The 18,532-nt window shown below is 35.0% G+C and overlaps 2 protein-coding genes across 2 annotated transcripts in view; both read right to left on the bottom strand.

Annotated features, from left to right (window-relative positions):
- Positions 1 to 654: 654 nt before the first annotated feature.
- th2 (tyrosine hydroxylase 2) lies at positions 655 to 10,863 on the bottom strand. The gene is made up of 12 exons (XM_046873401.1): positions 10,543 to 10,863; positions 9,524 to 9,701; positions 9,074 to 9,162; positions 8,099 to 8,166; positions 7,713 to 7,763; positions 5,580 to 5,725; positions 4,348 to 4,483; positions 4,181 to 4,250; positions 3,020 to 3,076; positions 2,715 to 2,810; positions 1,675 to 1,808; positions 655 to 1,009 (listed from the first exon to the last, which is right to left on the bottom strand). The coding sequence occupies exons 1-12, from the start codon at positions 10,816 to 10,818 to the stop codon at positions 844 to 846; spliced, it is 1,467 nt and encodes a 488-aa protein (XP_046729357.1). The 5' UTR covers positions 10,819 to 10,863; the 3' UTR covers positions 655 to 843.
- Positions 10,864 to 11,269: 406 nt separating this feature from the next.
- The window catches only part of pah (phenylalanine hydroxylase), a 15,599-nt gene continuing 8,336 nt past the window's right edge, over positions 11,270 to 18,532 (bottom strand). The window contains exons 6-13 of the mRNA XM_046874243.1: positions 16,607 to 16,803; positions 16,239 to 16,374; positions 16,060 to 16,129; positions 15,664 to 15,720; positions 14,641 to 14,736; positions 13,046 to 13,179; positions 12,814 to 12,929; positions 11,270 to 12,226 (exon numbers count right to left, since the gene is read on the bottom strand). Of these exons, the coding sequence (XP_046730199.1) occupies positions 12,183 to 12,226; positions 12,814 to 12,929; positions 13,046 to 13,179; positions 14,641 to 14,736; positions 15,664 to 15,720; positions 16,060 to 16,129; positions 16,239 to 16,374; positions 16,607 to 16,803 (850 nt within the window). The 3' untranslated portion in view covers positions 11,270 to 12,182. The remainder of the gene's footprint in view (positions 12,227 to 12,813; positions 12,930 to 13,045; positions 13,180 to 14,640; positions 14,737 to 15,663; positions 15,721 to 16,059; positions 16,130 to 16,238; positions 16,375 to 16,606; positions 16,804 to 18,532) is intronic.

The raw sequence follows: 18,532 nt of genomic DNA, 5'->3' as shown, positions 1-18,532 counted from the left end.
CTTCTTGGTCTTCCTCTTTCCTGGTGGCTCCATCCTCAGCATTCTCCTAATGATATACCCCATGTCCCTCCTCTGCACATGTCCAAACCATCTCAATCTCGCCTTCTTCACCTTGTCTCCAATAAGTCCTACATGCACTGTCTCTCTAATAAACACATTTCAAATCCTGTCCATCATCGTCACTGGGTACCACAGGTGCTGTATATTTTTTGAAACATTTAATCAGGAGCTAGTCGCGATCGTCAGCAGTTCCTTCCAGTGAAAATACAGTAAATATATTTTTCCTGTTGATTAAGAAAACTGCGTTAATTAGAGACGCCTTTATTACAGTATAACACTAACCCTATATTTTCTGACCTATTCTCTGATATAAATAGGGAATAATTACATTTGCTATTTCTGTCAGCATTACCCATGAGCCTCAGCCTCCATTGCTATGGAAACGGAGCCAGTCATGCTGAGTGACACGAAAAAAGAGGGAAATTCATGTCCATGAACGCGAATCAATATGTGACTATATCACGTGACGTGAGACTGTTGTTGTTATTTGACAATGTGATGTGAAAAGCTCACACTACTGGATCTCTCGATCAGTCAATCTCTAGTTCAATATAAATTCAAAATGCAACACAATTACAGAATGAATAGTCAAAAATAAAGATTTATTAAGTACACACAGAAAATCTGTTGAACACACACACACACACACACACACACAGTCTACAGAAGAACAGCATGCAGGATGAACGATATATTTACATTGTGTGGATTTGAGTATGTGTGCCATGTTCTCCACGTTGGTGTGATTAAAGTGCGATTAAAAGATAAACCAGGCTGTAAAGCTCATCTTTGGCCGAGTCTCTCTAATGCACTGTGCACAATCTTCAGCTCCTCTCTCATTTGGCCTAGAACATTCTGGATCTTAGCCGGTTCATCCAGGATCTCCATGGAGCAGGTGTACGGGTCGTATCTGATGGAGAACCGCTTCTGGATGGTGGAGGAGTAGTGCCTGGAGAACAAAAATTGGTTCTATTGAACTTTGCGCATTTTTGCTGCTTGTACCTGATATTTCATATGTGGTTCTTGGTCAGAGAGCATACTAGTCAGGGCCTACAAACCGCATCTGTAGCACACTGTACAGGCTAAAATATAAAATGAACAGACTAAAATATATCCATGTCGACTATGGTGAAGATGTTGAAGATCTGAGCAGGAAGTCATGAGTTCAAATCTCACCACCATTAAGCAGTGGTGGACGAAGTACACAAACCATGTACTTGAGTTAAAGTGGAGATACAGAAGGTAAAATATTACAGTAAATGTAAAAATGCTCACTTTAAACTTTCACTTGAGCAAAACTTTCTTTTAGCTTCTCCCATTAGGGGTCGCCACAGCGGATAATCCGCATGTTTGATTTGGCACGTTTTTACGCTGGATGCCCTTCCTAACGCAACCCTTCCCATTTATCCGGGCTTGGGACCGGCACTAAGGATTGTGCAACCCTAATGGCATTGGTTGGTTCCCTGACCGGGGATCGAACCCGGGCCACAGCGGTGAGAGCGCCGCATCCTAACCACTAGACCAAACTTTCACTTCAGTAAAAGTTAAAAAGTGTTTGAGTTCAAATGTACTTAAGTTTCCAAAATACTATGATTATTTATTTATTTTATTTACCTCATCTTATTGGTAGCATCCTCAAAGCTCTGGGAGACAAAGTACACAGGCTGATACGTCTGATCCTGGTACGGCTGGACCGCTGTCTCACCAGGGACGAATGGCTTGTACTCGGGTTCATTAGAGAGAGCGTACTAGAGAAACAAAGAAGTTTGTGTACATGAAATCAGGTCCAAATCTCTCACACATTCTAATTTAAAATCATCTACTATATACACAATACATTCATGCCATAATACCTACTATAAAAACAATAATAAAATTACTACTAATAATAATACATTTTGAATTATTAAATACTTTACTCCATACTCCATTCATGAATTCCATATGATTTTATCAGATTTATTATGTAGGTAAGACTTTTAAGTTAAATAGCACTGACTAGACTTATGGGCATCCTCACTTTCTTTCTAAGTATCTTTAAATTCATTCATGTTAAACAGGTATATAGTTACAGCTTAATCTTGTCCATTTTTTTAACAATAGGCACTGCCACCTAGCAGTTCCTGAGTGCATAGCTGATAATATAATTCACCCTTCCCTACTGTTTCTAAAAATGGTGGGAGTGCTCTTTGGAATTTTTTTTTATTATAAATTACAAGTAGTGTAAAATTCATAATGCACAAGTCTATTTTTATCTAAATTTTTAAAGAAATTTAATGAATGAATAAATGATTCGCTGGCATTTATTACATCTTATAAATTCTTATTCTTTGTATAAATGTCACTAAGAACTAATTCACACAGCGACATTACTGTGTGTCCATTTAGTTGAGTGTTTATCGTCTAATAAATGTAATTATGACCTTATGATCCGCTCTGGCGACCCCTAATGGGCAAAGCCAGAAGAAGAAGAAGAATTGTGAAAAATCTCTTAGATGTTATTTTTACTTAAGACTTTAATCTTTTTCATTTAGACACAATTTCTCACAAACCTTTTCTACTTCTGGTTCTGGTTAAAATAAAAGTATGTGCTGAATTGGTGAATTTTAAAATTGCTCCCTTGTAGATTGTGGGAAGAAGGTTGTTTTTCTCACCAAAAGTTCTCCGTAGGAGGATAAGAGTCCAGCACCGTACGCCTTTACTTCCCCGTTCTGCTTGCAGAGCCCAAACTCAACCGTGAACCAGTAGAGCTGTAGAATAAAAGCGAAAACATTTGCTGTAAGTGATTTATTTTATTATCTTGCAATGCTGAAAGTCTATCATGAAATTTAAAAATAAAAGTGCAAAAATGTAATTCTGCAACAAGCCACAAGATGTCAGTAGTGTGTGTTTGTACGACTTTTTTTATTTAATTATTTTATAATTCTCGGTAAAAAAAATAAAAATAAAAAGTCCTTACAGTAGACAGCTTTTCTATATACTCATCAGATGCCCCAAGTGAAGCGAGGCCAATCTCCTGTGAGGAAAAAAAAAAATCCACGTTTGTTATCTGACCTATACACCACACAACTATACACTATACACTACACAAACTGAAAGCATTTTCCCGAGCATTTACAAGAGAAAGAATTGTCTGTTGGGACTGTTTTAGACTCCAGATCCCAGCAACCACCACGGCCTTCCAATATGGCCAACATGGATTAAAACTTGCAGGCAACACACACACACACACACACACACACACACACACACACACCTTTCCCCCTACCCCCTCAGTGTTGCCCAGCTACTAATTGAGTACATGTGTGTTTAATTATATACATGCACTTGAATTTTATTTTTTATCATGTTAGCGGTCTATTTTTGCTTTTAGATTTTCTAGATTTGATTTTCCCCCTCTCTTTGTACATAGTCTGATTTTTGCTTGTTTATAACCACAATCTCAGCCTGATGATTTGGATTCTTCTACTGTTTTTTTTTTTAAAGACATGCATTCATACAATGTCTTACATATTCATTTGAAGTACTTTAAAATATAAGATTTGACCAGCTATGTTCTCACATTGAAAAAAAAAAAATCTGTAATAAAAAATAATACCTTTGGTGCTTGGCCCCTTAATTAAAAAAAGTGAATGTAGTCATGTAAATGTAAAATGCAAACTGTGAAACTGATCACCTTAGACTTTGAGTTTTGGTGATTGAAAAGCAATCTGGAGAAGCACACTGAGCTAAGTGAGCCTTAAATTTGATCATTATTTGAGCTACTTTTATTTTCCATTGCTAATAAAAACAAATTTATTCCAATAGCTATGTTAGGCATTAGGTAGAAGATAAAAATTTGAGAAAATTAAATATAGATTGACTTCCTCTTAAGAAGATTTTTTCTCTCTACTGTTGGCTAATATTTTGAGTAAGATGTATACATAAGGAAACAAAACTAAAGAAATGCTTTTTCTTCTTCTTTCGGCTGCTCCCATTAGGGTTCGCCACAGCCGATAATCCGCCTCCATACTACTCTGTCCTCTTCATCTTCCCCCTATTAAACCAAAAACTAAAGAAATACTACAACTATAGAAAAAAAAAAACTCCAGGATGGAAGCGTATTCCTGTAAGTGAATACCTGTGAAAACTGAGCAAACTCCTTGTCCGTGAGCATGGGGATGTGTCCGAGCAGTTCATGACAGCAGTCCCTAAATTCAGTTCAAAAACATATAAAACCAGGTCAGTTTTTGTTCACTTGTGAGTGTGCGACCGAGTACTGAGTGTAGATTGTGTGATTGGACGTACGGCTCTGGAGAGTGCATGGGTGATGAGGAATGGCGAATGTACTGGGTGCACTGGAACACACGGAAAGCCAGACTTGCCAGGAAGTCCCTTGCTGACAGCAAGCCCACGACTGGGCGCAGCTGGAAGCCTGTCTTTTCTTTCAACATAAATGTGTCAGAAATACAGAGGACGGATTAGTTTTTTTCTGTTCTTCTTTTGCTGTTGTACTGTTTGCATTGTTGCAACACGTGTAGGTCAATACATCATCACTGGCTTGGTCTAGTTTTATGTAGCTTCATGGTGGAAGGTTTTGTGTCACTGTGTACTGTGCCAACTATATATGGTTTAAATGGCAATTACAATCACTTGACTTAAACCAGGAACAAAAAAGCTACTTGAGTTTACATGAAAAAAAGCTACTTGAGGTTCTACTCAGAAAACATCTTAACCACTGAGCTACCACTTTCCAAAGATCATGAGATACTTGTAGGGACTCAAAAGAGAACTTTAGTATTGGACAGGCATAAAAAGCATTTTACTACATCAGACTCTGTATGAATGTGTTTGACAAATAAAATTTCATTTGATTTGAGTCGATTTTAAACCTGTCTTCTTCTTTGTGATAATGGTAAAATAAATCACTTACAAGTGAAGAAGAGTAAATACAGTGATATTTCCAGTGATATTTGTTTATTATTTGTAAAATTCCTACTTACATTCCAAAAATTTAAATAAATAAATAAACAATTAAGATCTGATTTAAGTAAAATAAAAACATATCCAAATCGATCATGGGGATCATGAATACGGATGATACTCAGTGGCGACCCCTAATGGGAGAAGCCGAAAGAAAGAATTCAATTTTTATGTTAAAAGAGTTAACACTCTTAGGCCAAGAAAACAAGCCAATAAAGGTCTTTAAAAGTCTGAAAAACAAATTATTGGTCAGGAAATGAGCAAGAATGAAAGAAAACACACCCCCGAGACTCTGTGACACTATTTGCTCATTTACAGTGCAGTGCAGTGTTTGGAAAAAAATTTAATACACTGGAAATTTCTTCCCATAGTCTCATTGTGCTCAAAGACAAAGTCATGATCATGCTTAAAACGTACACATCTGAATTTTCTGAATTTTGAAAAGCACAAAGCTCATCAACATTGAATGAAACAGCATTGAACAATGCGGAAAAGTTCATAGGAGGATGAAAAGCCTCTGCATTTCGTTTTATGGTGATGGTTCAGGCAGAGGTTACCTTTCAGGAAATTGGACACGTCTCTAAGCTGAGGGATTTTGTGTTCTCCGTAGCCACACTCTTTCTCCAGCTGCTGCAGGCCGTCCAGGAACTGTCTGCATGCATGAGTTGGATAGATGGACGTCAAAGTCTTGTACACTTCTCTCCTGATGACACATACAGTGATGCACATTAGGGTTACGCTCAGGATCAGGATCATGAATGGATACATACTGTGTATTGACATGTAACAAATCTTGACATGTATTGACGTAGCAAATTGGAAAAAAGTGAATAGTGGTTCAAGTGAATGGAAACTCTGCAGTAACTAACGTTCTTGGAAATGTCATGAGTTGAATGGTCGTAGGTCGGGGTCTGACTGTATATGGTAGGGGTCACCAACGTGCCCGCGGGCACCAGGTCGCCCACAAGGACCACATGAGTCGCCCGCGAGCCTTTTCTAAAAATAGCTGTTTTCCTACCTTGTTAAATTATTGTTGATAATTATTGTGAGAAATCATTAACATGATCAGTGTCTTCACATAGATCAGGGGTGTCAAACTCAGTGTCAAATCTGGCCCGACGTACAATTATATCCGGCCCGCGAGATGATTTTATAAAGATCTATTATTATTGTTATTAATGTCCCGGCGATATGAAGCGCTGATAACACAAACTACAGATCCCATAATGCAGCGCTTCAGCTGCCTTACCGAACGCTAGACTACCTCAGAACATTCCAGCGTCAATCAAGTCGAGCTTCTGTTGATGTATTTAACCCTATTGTAAAGTTATTGTGAAACAGCGCCTCACAGTGGTGAAGAGAAAAGTGGATTCTGAAAACAGCGTTTTAAAACCGATGGGATTCTGAGTACATGTTTACTGACACTGCTGGTAAACTCGTGTATTTGTGAAACGAATGTGGCTGTAATTAAGGAATTGAATCTAAGACGGAAATATGAGACAAAACATCAGGATAAGCTGAAAAACCTAAATGCAGAGCAGAAGATAGAAGAGTTAATGAAGAATCTGACATTTCAGTAGACGTTTTTCACCATAGCAAAATCACAAAGTGAAGCTGGTGTGAAAACAGAGGAGAAATCAGAGGAACATCAGCAGGTTATTTACTGAGGCAGAGTTTCTGAAGAGCTGCATGATGAAGCTGTGAGACGTCTGGTGTTTAACAGGAGATATTTTTATGGAGAGCAAAATATTTTAATTGATTTAAAGTTTAAGATTTTTTTTTTTTAAATGGCATAAAAGCAAAGAAATCGGATTGTTTTGATTTGTTGTTATTTTAACGTTTACTTAAAAGCACAATTTTTATTTATTTGTTCAGGGGTTTTTTTTGCAGCATGTTCATATTTCTAACTTGTATAATTTGGACAGGAGATATTTTAATGGAGAGCTGATTATTTAACGTTTAAGTTTATTTATTCTGGAATAATATTCCTGTCTGTTTTTATTCATATTTATGTTCAAAAACCATTGTTTTAGTTTGTTCAATAAATGTGTACCCTTTTCGGCCTGCAACCTAAAGTGTGCTTTGAGTTTTAGCCCCCTGTGCAGTTGAGTTTGACCCCCTGATATAGATCAATATCATTAATTATTCATGATAACATATAATTAAAGGTAAATTGAGCAAATCTTTTATTTCAGAACCCATCAGTATGAGTGTGTGTAAAAATAGGTAAAAATAGGGAGACCCTCAGCTTAGAGACGTGTACATCAGTATATATATATATAAAAAAAATATATAATATATTATATATATTATATTATATATATATATATAAGCTGAGTGTATATATATATATATATATATATATATATATATATATATACATACATACATACTGATGGGTAATGCCTGTGTAAAAAATCAATCAAAAATCTAATATTTTTTATATGGTTTAAAAATACAATATTTTTATTTGTATGTATTTAACTGGATTCTAGATTTGAATACTCAATATACTACTACTAATACTTCTACTACCTCTACTATTTTATAATAATAAATAATAACAATATTTACATTGATATTCATTTATATTATTAGTAATAATAGTAGTTTTAATAACTAGATTAAGTTTGCACATGCTCGGGACAACAATACAACAAAATCATTCTAGTTTAGTACATGAAACCTACCAAGTGGCCGTCTCTTCAGGAGTGTATTCAACATACGGTAGCACGTCACCTCTGTAAACAATACCCAAGAAAAATGTAATAACATTTATATAAGAACATTTATTTTTCTTTATATTTAAAACAATTTCACTTCTTGTATAAAATTAACACATAGATTTCCCCAGGGTTTCCAGGGTTCATCATAATTGTCCTTATAATTAATGTCAGGCTGCTTAGAATAAGAATTTCATTGTATGTTGTAACAAAATGTTTCCTATACAAATGACAATTAACTTATTAATCTTGAACTAGGTTCAGATCAATTTAGAACTGAATGCTCTTTCAGTTAATGGAGATTGGATTTGCTGTGAATGCAACTCGAAATTTGACCTAATCATCATACTTACTGTTTGAAGTTGAAAGCCAGCTCAGAAATAAACGCTCTCCGCTTCCTGTATTCTGGATCACTAAATCCCTGGATCAAATAAAAAGCTGTATTAGTGCAATATTAAAAGTCATTCAGGTTTATTTCTTTATAATCACATTAAATAGATTAATACCAGAATCCTGGATTCTGATTGGTGGGTAAAGGTGTTGATTTTTTTTTTCTAGAAAATTTATTGCATATTAATGCTTTTATTACAGACACAGAGATTGCTAAAATATGTGTTAGTTTACTTTAAGGACATATTGTATTTGATTAAAATATGGAAGGAGTCTTTAGTGTCAGCACTTTGCAATATTTAGTCAGTTTTTGAATACCATGGCAAGCTTTTTGTCTTATTGACTTTAAAAGAGAGAGAGAAAAAGAGAGAGAGAGTAAGAGAGAGAGAGAGAGAGAGAGAGAGAGAGAGAGAGAGAGAGAGAGAGAGAGAGAGAGAGAGAGAGAGAGAGAGAGAGAGAGAGAGAGAGAGAGAGAGAGAGACTGGAATTGCTGTTAACACCTGCTATAGCATATTTGAGTACAAGATTGCATTTTACGGGCATTCCACAACATTCATTGAAAGTAAAAATAGATAAAATCTTTGTGTGGTTTTTAATACATTAGAAATTTGTAAATATTGCTGCGTTTTAAAAGGAATTCATTGATTCTGGAAATATAAACAAATCAACTTCAGTGACTCCACTTTCATTGAACCACACTGTCATCGATTATTTTCCTCTAACAGCATTTACACTCACGCCATTGTGCAGACACTTTTATCCAGATCGACTTCCAATTACTGCAGTTACACAACTGAGCAGTTTGGAGGTGTAGCAGCTTGCAGATTTAAACTAACAACCTTCTGATCAACAATCCAGTATCTTAAACACTGAGCTACCACTTTCCTAACAGGTCATATAGGAATGTTTTACTCCTTAATTATCATACAATTACATACTGGGTGGTCTTGGTCCAGATCAGGGTCGTATTTTGTAATTACATGAGTGCATTTGTCCAGATCGCTGATCTTTCGTGGGAACCACGGAACTGAAACAATAAAATAGGAAAGAACGTCAACAATAGCAACAACAGCTGCAACAACAACAATAATAATAAAAATAATAACACATTATTACACATTATTTGTTTCTATCTTTTATAACTTCTGATCTCATATCCTACCAAATGTCCATATCTATTAGAAGTGTGTATGTTAATTTTAGCTACTATTTTTTTTTATCTTTCTTATGTCATTTTTTATCACTATTATCAATGTTATATAACATGATGCTCTTCTTTTTCTCTATAACATGGTCATTTTCATGTTGCATGACAGCCAAGTTGGCAGGGCTTAAAGCCTATTTAAACAAAATATATATACAGTATATATTTATATATATATGTGCACCTCTGTCATCCTGCAGGAGCTGCACTTCATCTGCGACTCTCCTGAGCGCGTTAACGAAGGCCTCAGAGTCTGAGCTGTGAACTTCACACTGCATGAAGAACTCCAACTCATCTGAGGACATCTTCTTACACCTCCGAGCTGCACGAGTCTCCAGGTGCAGCAGCTTCACCTCAAAGGTCTTTCATTAGACACAAACAAGTAATCATATTTTATAATGTATATTTAGATAAAATAAATCCAAATTTTTAAAAACAGAATTAAAGTACTGAGACGGGGTTTCCATTGGATTGTTCTCATTCTGTTCGAAAAACAGTAATACAATAAAGTTTTTGCAGATCACTGATCAATACACCATCATAAATGCAACATGAATTAGCTTGGTTGTATTTCCTACACGTACAGAAACGAAGTGGAGATTAAAAACATATTGCAGTTTCTTTATACTGTTCTGGTAATAATCTGCACACTATGCCATGTGTGCCCTGCATCACTTCTGCACATCTAGAAATCAGTATAACTCACAGAGAATATGCAGTGACATGTTCGGAAAAAACCCATAAAAAACCAATGGTGTTAATGCTATGTGTGTTATATGTGAACACATTTGTGTGGACTACTGCTACTACTACTACTATTAATAATTATAATAATAATAATAATAATAATAATAATAATAATAATACAAAATTAAACATTTTATTTAGTTATTTAACAAAAATATGTCTTGAGCAAATTTTTTTCTTGCAATAATGTGTACATTAAAAAATATGCAGATGAAATATAATACTGTATGTGGAGATATATCACACATGATTTTAATGAAAAATATATAAAAAAAAGTTGTACCCTTTAATCCAAGATTAAAGATGATTCACAGCAAATGGGTTTTTTGGATTGATTTAGTGATTTATTTATTTAATACTTGATTAATTGTTTGGTTGAATACTTGATTTATTGATTAATTTTTTGTTTTTTTAATTTTTTAGATATATTCTTGAGGATTCTCTTTAATGACTCACCTCGAAGACTTTCCCAGCCTTAAAGAGTCCAGGATTCCTGTCGTTCTTCTGCGTAAAGAGCAGATTGAGAGCAATTCTGCCGCTTTTCTCCTCGAAAACCGGATTATCGCCGCCCCTCGATGGACCCGGAGACGCAGCTGTGCTCTCCCTGTCTCTCTCTCTGTCCCTGTCCTTCTCCCTGTCCCTCTCCCTGTCTCGGCGCGCGTCCTCGATGAGACTCCGCTTTCTGCCGCTGAAAGGCATGCTTTGGCTCTGCGCCACGCTCTCCGTCTTCATTGCGCACCTCGACAACAGTTACAGCGCTTGTCTTTGTACCTCAAACCCGTCCTCGGTCCTGCACACAGCGATTTATATACCACCAGAACATCGTGAGATCTGTATGTAAATGGGACCCGACTCCGTGTGCGCAGTGCCGCGTCACGCGCGTCGGTGCTTTTCTTCCATATTAAGAAGAAAATAAAAGGCAGCAGTTATCAAACGACCATCAGATGAGATCCGGATGATCTAATGTGTGTGTGTGTGTGTTTGGATGTAAAGAAGAGATTTTCGGTGGGGAAAAAACTAATTAAAGAATCGGATATTAGGTACTCTCCAAGGTACTGAAACCAGAAATAATAATAATAATAATAATGTTTACTGTAATTCGTACTGTATTTCCATACACATTTTTCTCTTCTTACAAATAATAATAATAATAATAATAAAAAAACAACAGTTCACGTAAACATATCAATAATTAAACTTTATTTTGCGTATATCACATGCATTTGGTTACATCTTTTTTTTTTGCACTTTCTTACCCCCTTATTGTCATCACCTCTTATCCAATCCAATATGGCCATCAGACAAGCATGTTAATAGAGCAGTTGTATGAGATTAAATAAAAAAGCATGCAGAGGGAAATTTTTGATAAAGGAATATGAAGCTTAGTATACATTCAGCTCGTTCTACATTTATACGTCTATATCTATTCATCAAACGCAATATGGGAACAGCCACCGTACATGTAGCCTGTTATTATCACACTGTCCATTACTTTGAGATGATAAAATACTATTGTCTGAGCAACGTCGGGTGGTTATTGTGACTGTAAAGGCAATTTACGGGAAAAATGCGCCCGGTTTAAAACATCAGCTTCGAGGAAAATTAAAGCAAAATGAAGTCTACGGGGAAAATGACCTTATTTTTCGGAACTGCATGAAAAAAAAAAAAAACAGTTTGTTTAACTGAAGTCGCATACTTTTTAATATTATAAATAATTAGCTCTGGGCGAGCAATGCAAATAATGCATATAATGACTATATAAAAAAAAAGAATATAAATGTAAGCATGCATAGACTTCTTCAGAACTGATCAAGAAGATTAAAACACACATTTTTGTATATTTCAGCAGGTAGATAAATTTACCATCTACAACAATGACTACAAATACTCCAGCCTACAAACTAAAGCTTAAATACTCATAAAAACTTTCTAAAATATAAGATAGTCTACAGGTATTCCTTTATATTATACTTTATACCATGCTTCTTATAATAAATTGGTATCTGTATGAGCGTAATGTAGATGTTAAAACTCGAACAAGTATTTGGCATAAATTCAGTTTAAACGCTCAGATCTTGTCCATGGTTCTAGATGTTTTACTCCATCTTCTGCAAAGCGTTGCATAGGATCCCCATCTCACCTGAAGCAGAAGGGATAAGACCACTGATTAGCTTTATTATTTAATTTTTTACAAACGTAAATTCTATTTTTTCTTTATTTTTATTCTTTTATGTTATTTCTATGCTTTAAACTTAAAAAAAAAGAAATATTTTTATTTCATTGTATGTACATCGAACTGTTTATGTTTGTATATGTGGCAAATAAACTTCACATTTACTATGAATTTCATGAAACCTACAAAAGTGTGCTTTTCTTTTTTTTTTTTTTTAGATTTTTAATTTTTTAAGTTATCCTGTTTTAAATACATGTTCTTCATTGGTAAAGTAGGATTCTACATTTTTTATACTCTTTCTTTCAATTCAGTTGGAACTTGGTAACTATCTTACTACTATTATTGGTCTCCCAACAGAGTTTTACACTAATGATATCTTTATTCAGTGTCCTAGTGAACCTGCATTAAAATGTACTTATTGATGAATACTTCCAAGCACTTGAAGGAAGTCCTTCTGGAAAATGGCATCTGCCCAATGGCATAAATGTATTTTCTGGAACTCTTTATACAACATTAAGCATAGTATTCCCTAATACAACATGAAAAAAACATACTGCTGATGCTGTCAGCCAGGTTGCGCAGTTTTTTTGTGTTATCTAGAAACTCGATGCTCTGAGTGTAGGCATTGTAGCGCAGAGAGAATGGTCTTGGGATGGTGGCAGCAAATTTCCTATAATAATTATAATAATAATAAAAAAAAAAAACACCAGTCAGAGAAAATATAAAACAAAATAAGATGTTTTCATCAACAGATTTGGCAAGATCCCTTTATATTTTCACATATACCTGACTTTCTCTTTGCCGTCCTCAAAGCTCTCAGCCACATAATAAACTGGCTGGAATTCAGTGATAGGGTATTTCTGCACGCTGGTCTTTTCTGGCTCGAAGGGCAAGAGTTTTGGTTTGTCGGACAGACAGTACTGCAGGATAGAAATATAATTTCCCAGTTAGACTATATTACAGCAAAGTCTTCTTTCAATTTCTTCTTCTTTTAAACTGTTTACTCTAAACAACACAATATATCCATAAAAAGGATTTCTTATGTGCCCCCGACACAAGATACAGCTTTTCTTCAGATGTCTGTAGAAATTACAAAGAAAAAAAAGCACAGAATTCTTTAAATTACACATTTTGCTCAGTTGTATATAACTGTTATTGTGTTGTAGAGAGAATGTAAGCATACTGTATAAGTGTATCAGGAATATTATAAATTTATTTATAATAATTATATAAATGATTAACAAAAGAGGTGTAGCATTACAAAAATAATTATTTTGTGAAACAGAAAATACATGTGTGAAAATAAATGAATATAGCAGTATTTTTTACTTAGATCTGTTCAAAAATTAGTATTAAAAGGCACAGAATTATAAAAATCACACTGTTTAACAGTAGCTGTGTATAGTTGTTATTTATGCTATACAGAGAATTTCAACATATAATCGTATCAGGAATATCAACATTTCTCTCAGATGTGTGAAGAAGTTGCTAAGAAAAGGCCAAGATTTATAAAAATCACACTGTATTATGATTAGCATAGCCGTACAGCTGTTACTTGTGTTATAGTGCAAAAGTAAGCTTATAGATTGTAAGCATAGACATTTGTACATTTAGCATAGCTGCATAGTTGTTTTTTCTGAAATTTCTTATGAAAATAAGACTGTAATTATAGATTTTTCGTAGCTGTATATAGCAGCTATGTTTACTATACAATGAATTTTGCCCTTGATCACAACTTTATACTGTGTTGATATAAAAACTTTCTTTCGGCTTCTCCCGTTAGGGGTCGCCACAGCGGTTCCTCCGCACGTTTGATTTGGCAGATGTTTTACGCTGGATGCCCTTCCTAACGCAACCCTCCCCAATTTATCCGGGCTTGGGACCGGCACTGAGAGTGGCTGGGATGGTTCCTGACCGAATCGAACCCGGTCACAGCTGTGGGAGCACTGTGTCTTAACCACTAGACCACCAGGGGACCTTATACTGTGTTGATATATTACTAAGAAAAGGAACAGAATAATGAGAATTAGACTGTAATTATGATAAGCATAGCTGTACATAGCTGTTATTTTTGTGATACAGGTAATACAAACATAAAAATGTATCAGGAATATTACCATTTTCCTCAGAAGTCTTGATACATTACAACTTACATTTAACAATGACAAAGAAAAGGTTAACCATAAACATTGCCAGTTCTAGGAAATGTTTACACTTGAATTGATTATCTGTGACAAATTTATTTTTTACAGTACTGTGACCATTAATATTTTTGAAATAAAATTTCCCCTGCACCTGAAAAAAGGTTTCAAAAGAACACTAGTGACCTTTATGGCACGGAATGTAAATAAGTAATTCAATATAAAGAATAACATTCTTACCTGTAGTTCCCCAAATGATGAGAGCAGACCTGCTCCATAGGCCTTTATGTCATTGCCTTGCTTACAAAGCCCAAATTCTACAGTAAACCAGTAGACCTACAAACACCAAAAAAAAACACAGTGATCCAATTTTACACTCTTAGAGATCTGAAGTTGAAGAACAAAACCTGACCTGATTTATCTACAATAACTAAGCTAGTAATCTACTTAAAACTAACGTTAGGCTAATGATCAAAGCCTAGTATTCTAGCTAAAAAATGTCTACAAACAATGGAATTTCATTAGGAAGTGTTAAATTAGACTTTTTTACGTCGTGTTACATAACATTATGCTACAATGTCTTATGTTACATTACATTACTTTATGTTACTTTACATTACATTATGTTGTTATGTTACTTTACATTATGTTGCATTATGTTACGCTACACTACATTACATTTCTAATGTTACATTACATTATGTTGCATCACTTTAGATTAAATTCTGCTGTTACTTATTTTAAATTACATTTTTACATAATCTTACTTTATGTTATGTTTCATTGCATTACGTTTTGCTACTTTACATTACATTACCTTATGTTATTTTAAAATACATTATGCTACATTACATTTTTTATGCTGCATTACATTACGCTTTGTTGCATTATGTTACCTTATGTTATGTTGTATTACATTGTGTTGCATTTTCTTATGTAACAGGACATTATGGTATCTTATCTCATGTTATGGTGCATTTCATTACAGTATGTTGTAGTACATTATTTTAAATAACATTATGTTGCAATACATTAGGTTATCCTATGTTATCTTATATTATGTTATCTTATGCCACGTGACGTTTTGTTACATTATGTTATGCTACATTACGTTATGCTGTGTTACATTTCTTCATGTGAGATTACACTACGGTACGCTATTTTACATTATATTATGTTGCATTACATTACATACAGCTATGCTATGCTATGTAACATTACATTATGTTACATTAACTTTAACTAGCTATACATAATACACACTGTAGCAAGCTTTTCAATGTACTCATCAGGGGCTCCCAGAGATGCCAGGCCAATTTCCTGTCAAAAACAACAAAAAAACCAATATGTTATTTACTCAGTGCAAGATTTTGCAATCCCCTTTTTAGAGGTGAAAAAAGAAAATGGGCCTTTATTTTACAATGTGTTCATATATTTACATTTTTCTATTGAATATCCATGAATTACTCTGTTGTAATTTTTAATAGTATTCTCAAAAGCTTTAACCTTGACTCTTTAAAGCCATATGGGTTCACAAAAATCTCATTAAATATTTGGTTGGTTTTATTCACAAAGTAATGCTATACATGATGTGGCACTCAAATCTATGGAAATATTGCATTTTCTCTATTTATTCATGTAGAAGCAGAAGGCACAAACCTGTGAGAACTGAGCAAAACTGGGGTCTGCAAACAGAGGGACATGTCCCAAAAGCTCATGGCAGATGTCTCTGAAATCAAGAATATATATTTATTACCTTTTTAAATTTAGTTGAATCACTTTCAGCTAGAGTAGTGAAGCAGAGTGATTAAGGATATATGTGTGTGTGCTCTACTTACGGCTCAGGTGTGTACATGGGCTTGGATCCATGCCTGATGTACTGGGTGGAATGAAACACACGGAAGGCTAAACCAGCGAGGAAGTCTCGAGAGGACAACAGTCCTGCCACTGGGCGCAGACGAAATCCAGTGCATGCTGAGAAAAAATTTTATCTTATCATGATAACAGAAACAAACCAAAACTGCATGGTTTTTCAGTTGACAAACTGCTGTGGTACAATGGGAATAAAACACCCTGCTGTTGATTCATTCGCCATAATACTTTCCCCTAAACGAATCTGAATTTCCTCAATCCAAATTACAAATTCTACAATCATTTTATCTGATTGCCATGGAGGCCTAAATATATATTTGTGTAGAGCTTTTACACTGCAGAAAAATGGAGACATCCTCGAGCTGAGGGATGTTGTCCTCGCGGTAGCCGCAGTACTCCTCCAGCAGTGGGAAGATGCGGTTATGCTCTCGACATGCATGAGTGGCATACAAGGACTTCAGCTCCCTAAACACAGTTCCCCATGTGGTCTTCTCTTCCTCTGTGTACTCCACATGTGGGATCGGCTGACCGCTGTGGACCAAACGGCGGAAAAACATGAAACTGAGATCACCTCAACAATACACATCACGTAAACACAAGGAAGTATAACTAATCCCTCAATTTCTTCACACTTTATTAGTCGGATCTATTTTCACAGCTCTCCATGAACATGCTAAATATTATACTTAATGATAATGAATTTGTTGGAAGGAACACATTTTCCTGGTTTCTCTGATAGATTTATTGAAAGGGTTTCACTTAAATAGAAAAAAAAAAAAAATATAGGGTTTAGGATATTTCAAGCTTCTGTGTCAAAGCTTTCAAAGATAATTGGAATTAGAACTTGTAAAGAAAGCAGAACTATTGGAAAATCTACAACCATAAAATCTTTTTTTAAAGTTTTTAATGTTGTATGTTTAAAAAAATATACCCTTAAGCAGTGGTCCCCAACCTTTTTTGTGCCAAGGATTAATGTCGGACACTATTTTCACGGACTTGTTTAATGTCAGACAATATTTTCACGGACTGGCCTTTAAGGTGTGGCGGAAAAATACAACAAAATAAAATGATACGACCGGCATAAAAACTGGTATTTTCTAAATATAATAATAAACAAATCCACTGTGTTGTTTTTGGTTCATTTTGCTAGCTTAGGGGTTTGAATTTAGCTGTAATGTATTATGTGTTAGTGGCCGGAGCCCCTTTAAGAAGGTAGTGGATGGAGGTAAGACATGTGACTGAGGCATCATGACATGCATCAAGAGTGAGTCATAGACAGATGTGGAGGAGAGCATCCGGTCATTTTCCAAAATAAAACATCGTTCAGAATCAGATAATAAATAAAACGGAAATAATGTAAGTTATGTATTCTTTCTGTGCGATTGACCCATGGACCGGTGCCAGTCCGTGGCGCGGTGGTTGGGGACCACTGCCCTAAATGAACCTTTAAAAATTCTGTGGAGAAACCTCAAACAGAAGGTCTCCTTATCAGACAGGACTTTCAGTTAATCTTCTATATAAATGAAAGTCTAAAAATTAAAGTTTGATCTACAACCTTTGAACGGTTACTGAAGGAACTCATTGTAGCAGATTTTGCCTATTAGTGACAGTTCCCTGTAGAACATTTGTCCTACATATAAAGAGATGTATAAATTATTTAACTTAAAGTGATAATACAATGATAACTACAATGGCTTAGGACTGCAGTTTGCATGAACAGTTCTGCATTTAGGCATCTATCACTGAACAGCACACCTCAACAATGATGGAACTGTAATGAATGGACATTCTGTGCCACAAAGATGTTTGACTCCTCTCAAAATGTCTTCCATTTTAAACTTTAAATTAAAGAAACAAAAGTATAGGCCCTGAATTTTTCAACTAGAAAGTGTTAAAAAGCTAGACCTTCTATAAGGAGACATTGAAGGTGTTTTCATAATCTTTTGTTGAACCCTAAAACAGAGGCTTTCAGAACTGAAAGGACTCATTACTGAAACTATTAAAGGTTGTAATTTAAACTGTACAACAGATCTTCAATTTGTGCTATAACCTTTTGTTTTTTTTGGTGGTTTTGCCTCTTGATTTTGGTGGAGCTGCCAAAGGTTTATTCCATAAAGACAAAAAAAATATAATAATGAATAATATAAACCCTGTAGCAGAAGCTTTTCCTTAATATCTTAATGGTTCCTCTGAAGGAACCTTTAAGGGTTCTTAATAGATCTGTGCAACAAGACTTTTCCTATTGGACAGAGTTTGAGGC

Source organism: Silurus meridionalis, chromosome 18 (assembly GCF_014805685.1).
Source record: "Silurus meridionalis isolate SWU-2019-XX chromosome 18, ASM1480568v1, whole genome shotgun sequence".
Taxonomy (NCBI): domain Eukaryota; kingdom Metazoa; phylum Chordata; class Actinopteri; order Siluriformes; family Siluridae; genus Silurus; species Silurus meridionalis.
This window is presented reverse-complemented; position numbering and strand designations above follow the sequence as displayed.

Coding starts and splice junctions, on each gene's coding strand:
- th2 (XM_046873401.1), bottom strand. CDS start 10,818: ATGAAGACGGAGAGCGTGGCGCAGAGCCAAAGCATGCCTTTCAGCGGC. Junction 9,702..10,542: donor AGGCTGGGAAAGTCTTCGAG/GTGAGTCATTAA, acceptor GTCTAATGAAAG/ACCTTTGAGGTGAAGCTGCT. Junction 4,484..5,579: donor CGTGTCCAATTTCCTGAAAG/GTAACCTCTGCC, acceptor TTATGTTGAAAG/AAAAGACAGGCTTCCAGCTG.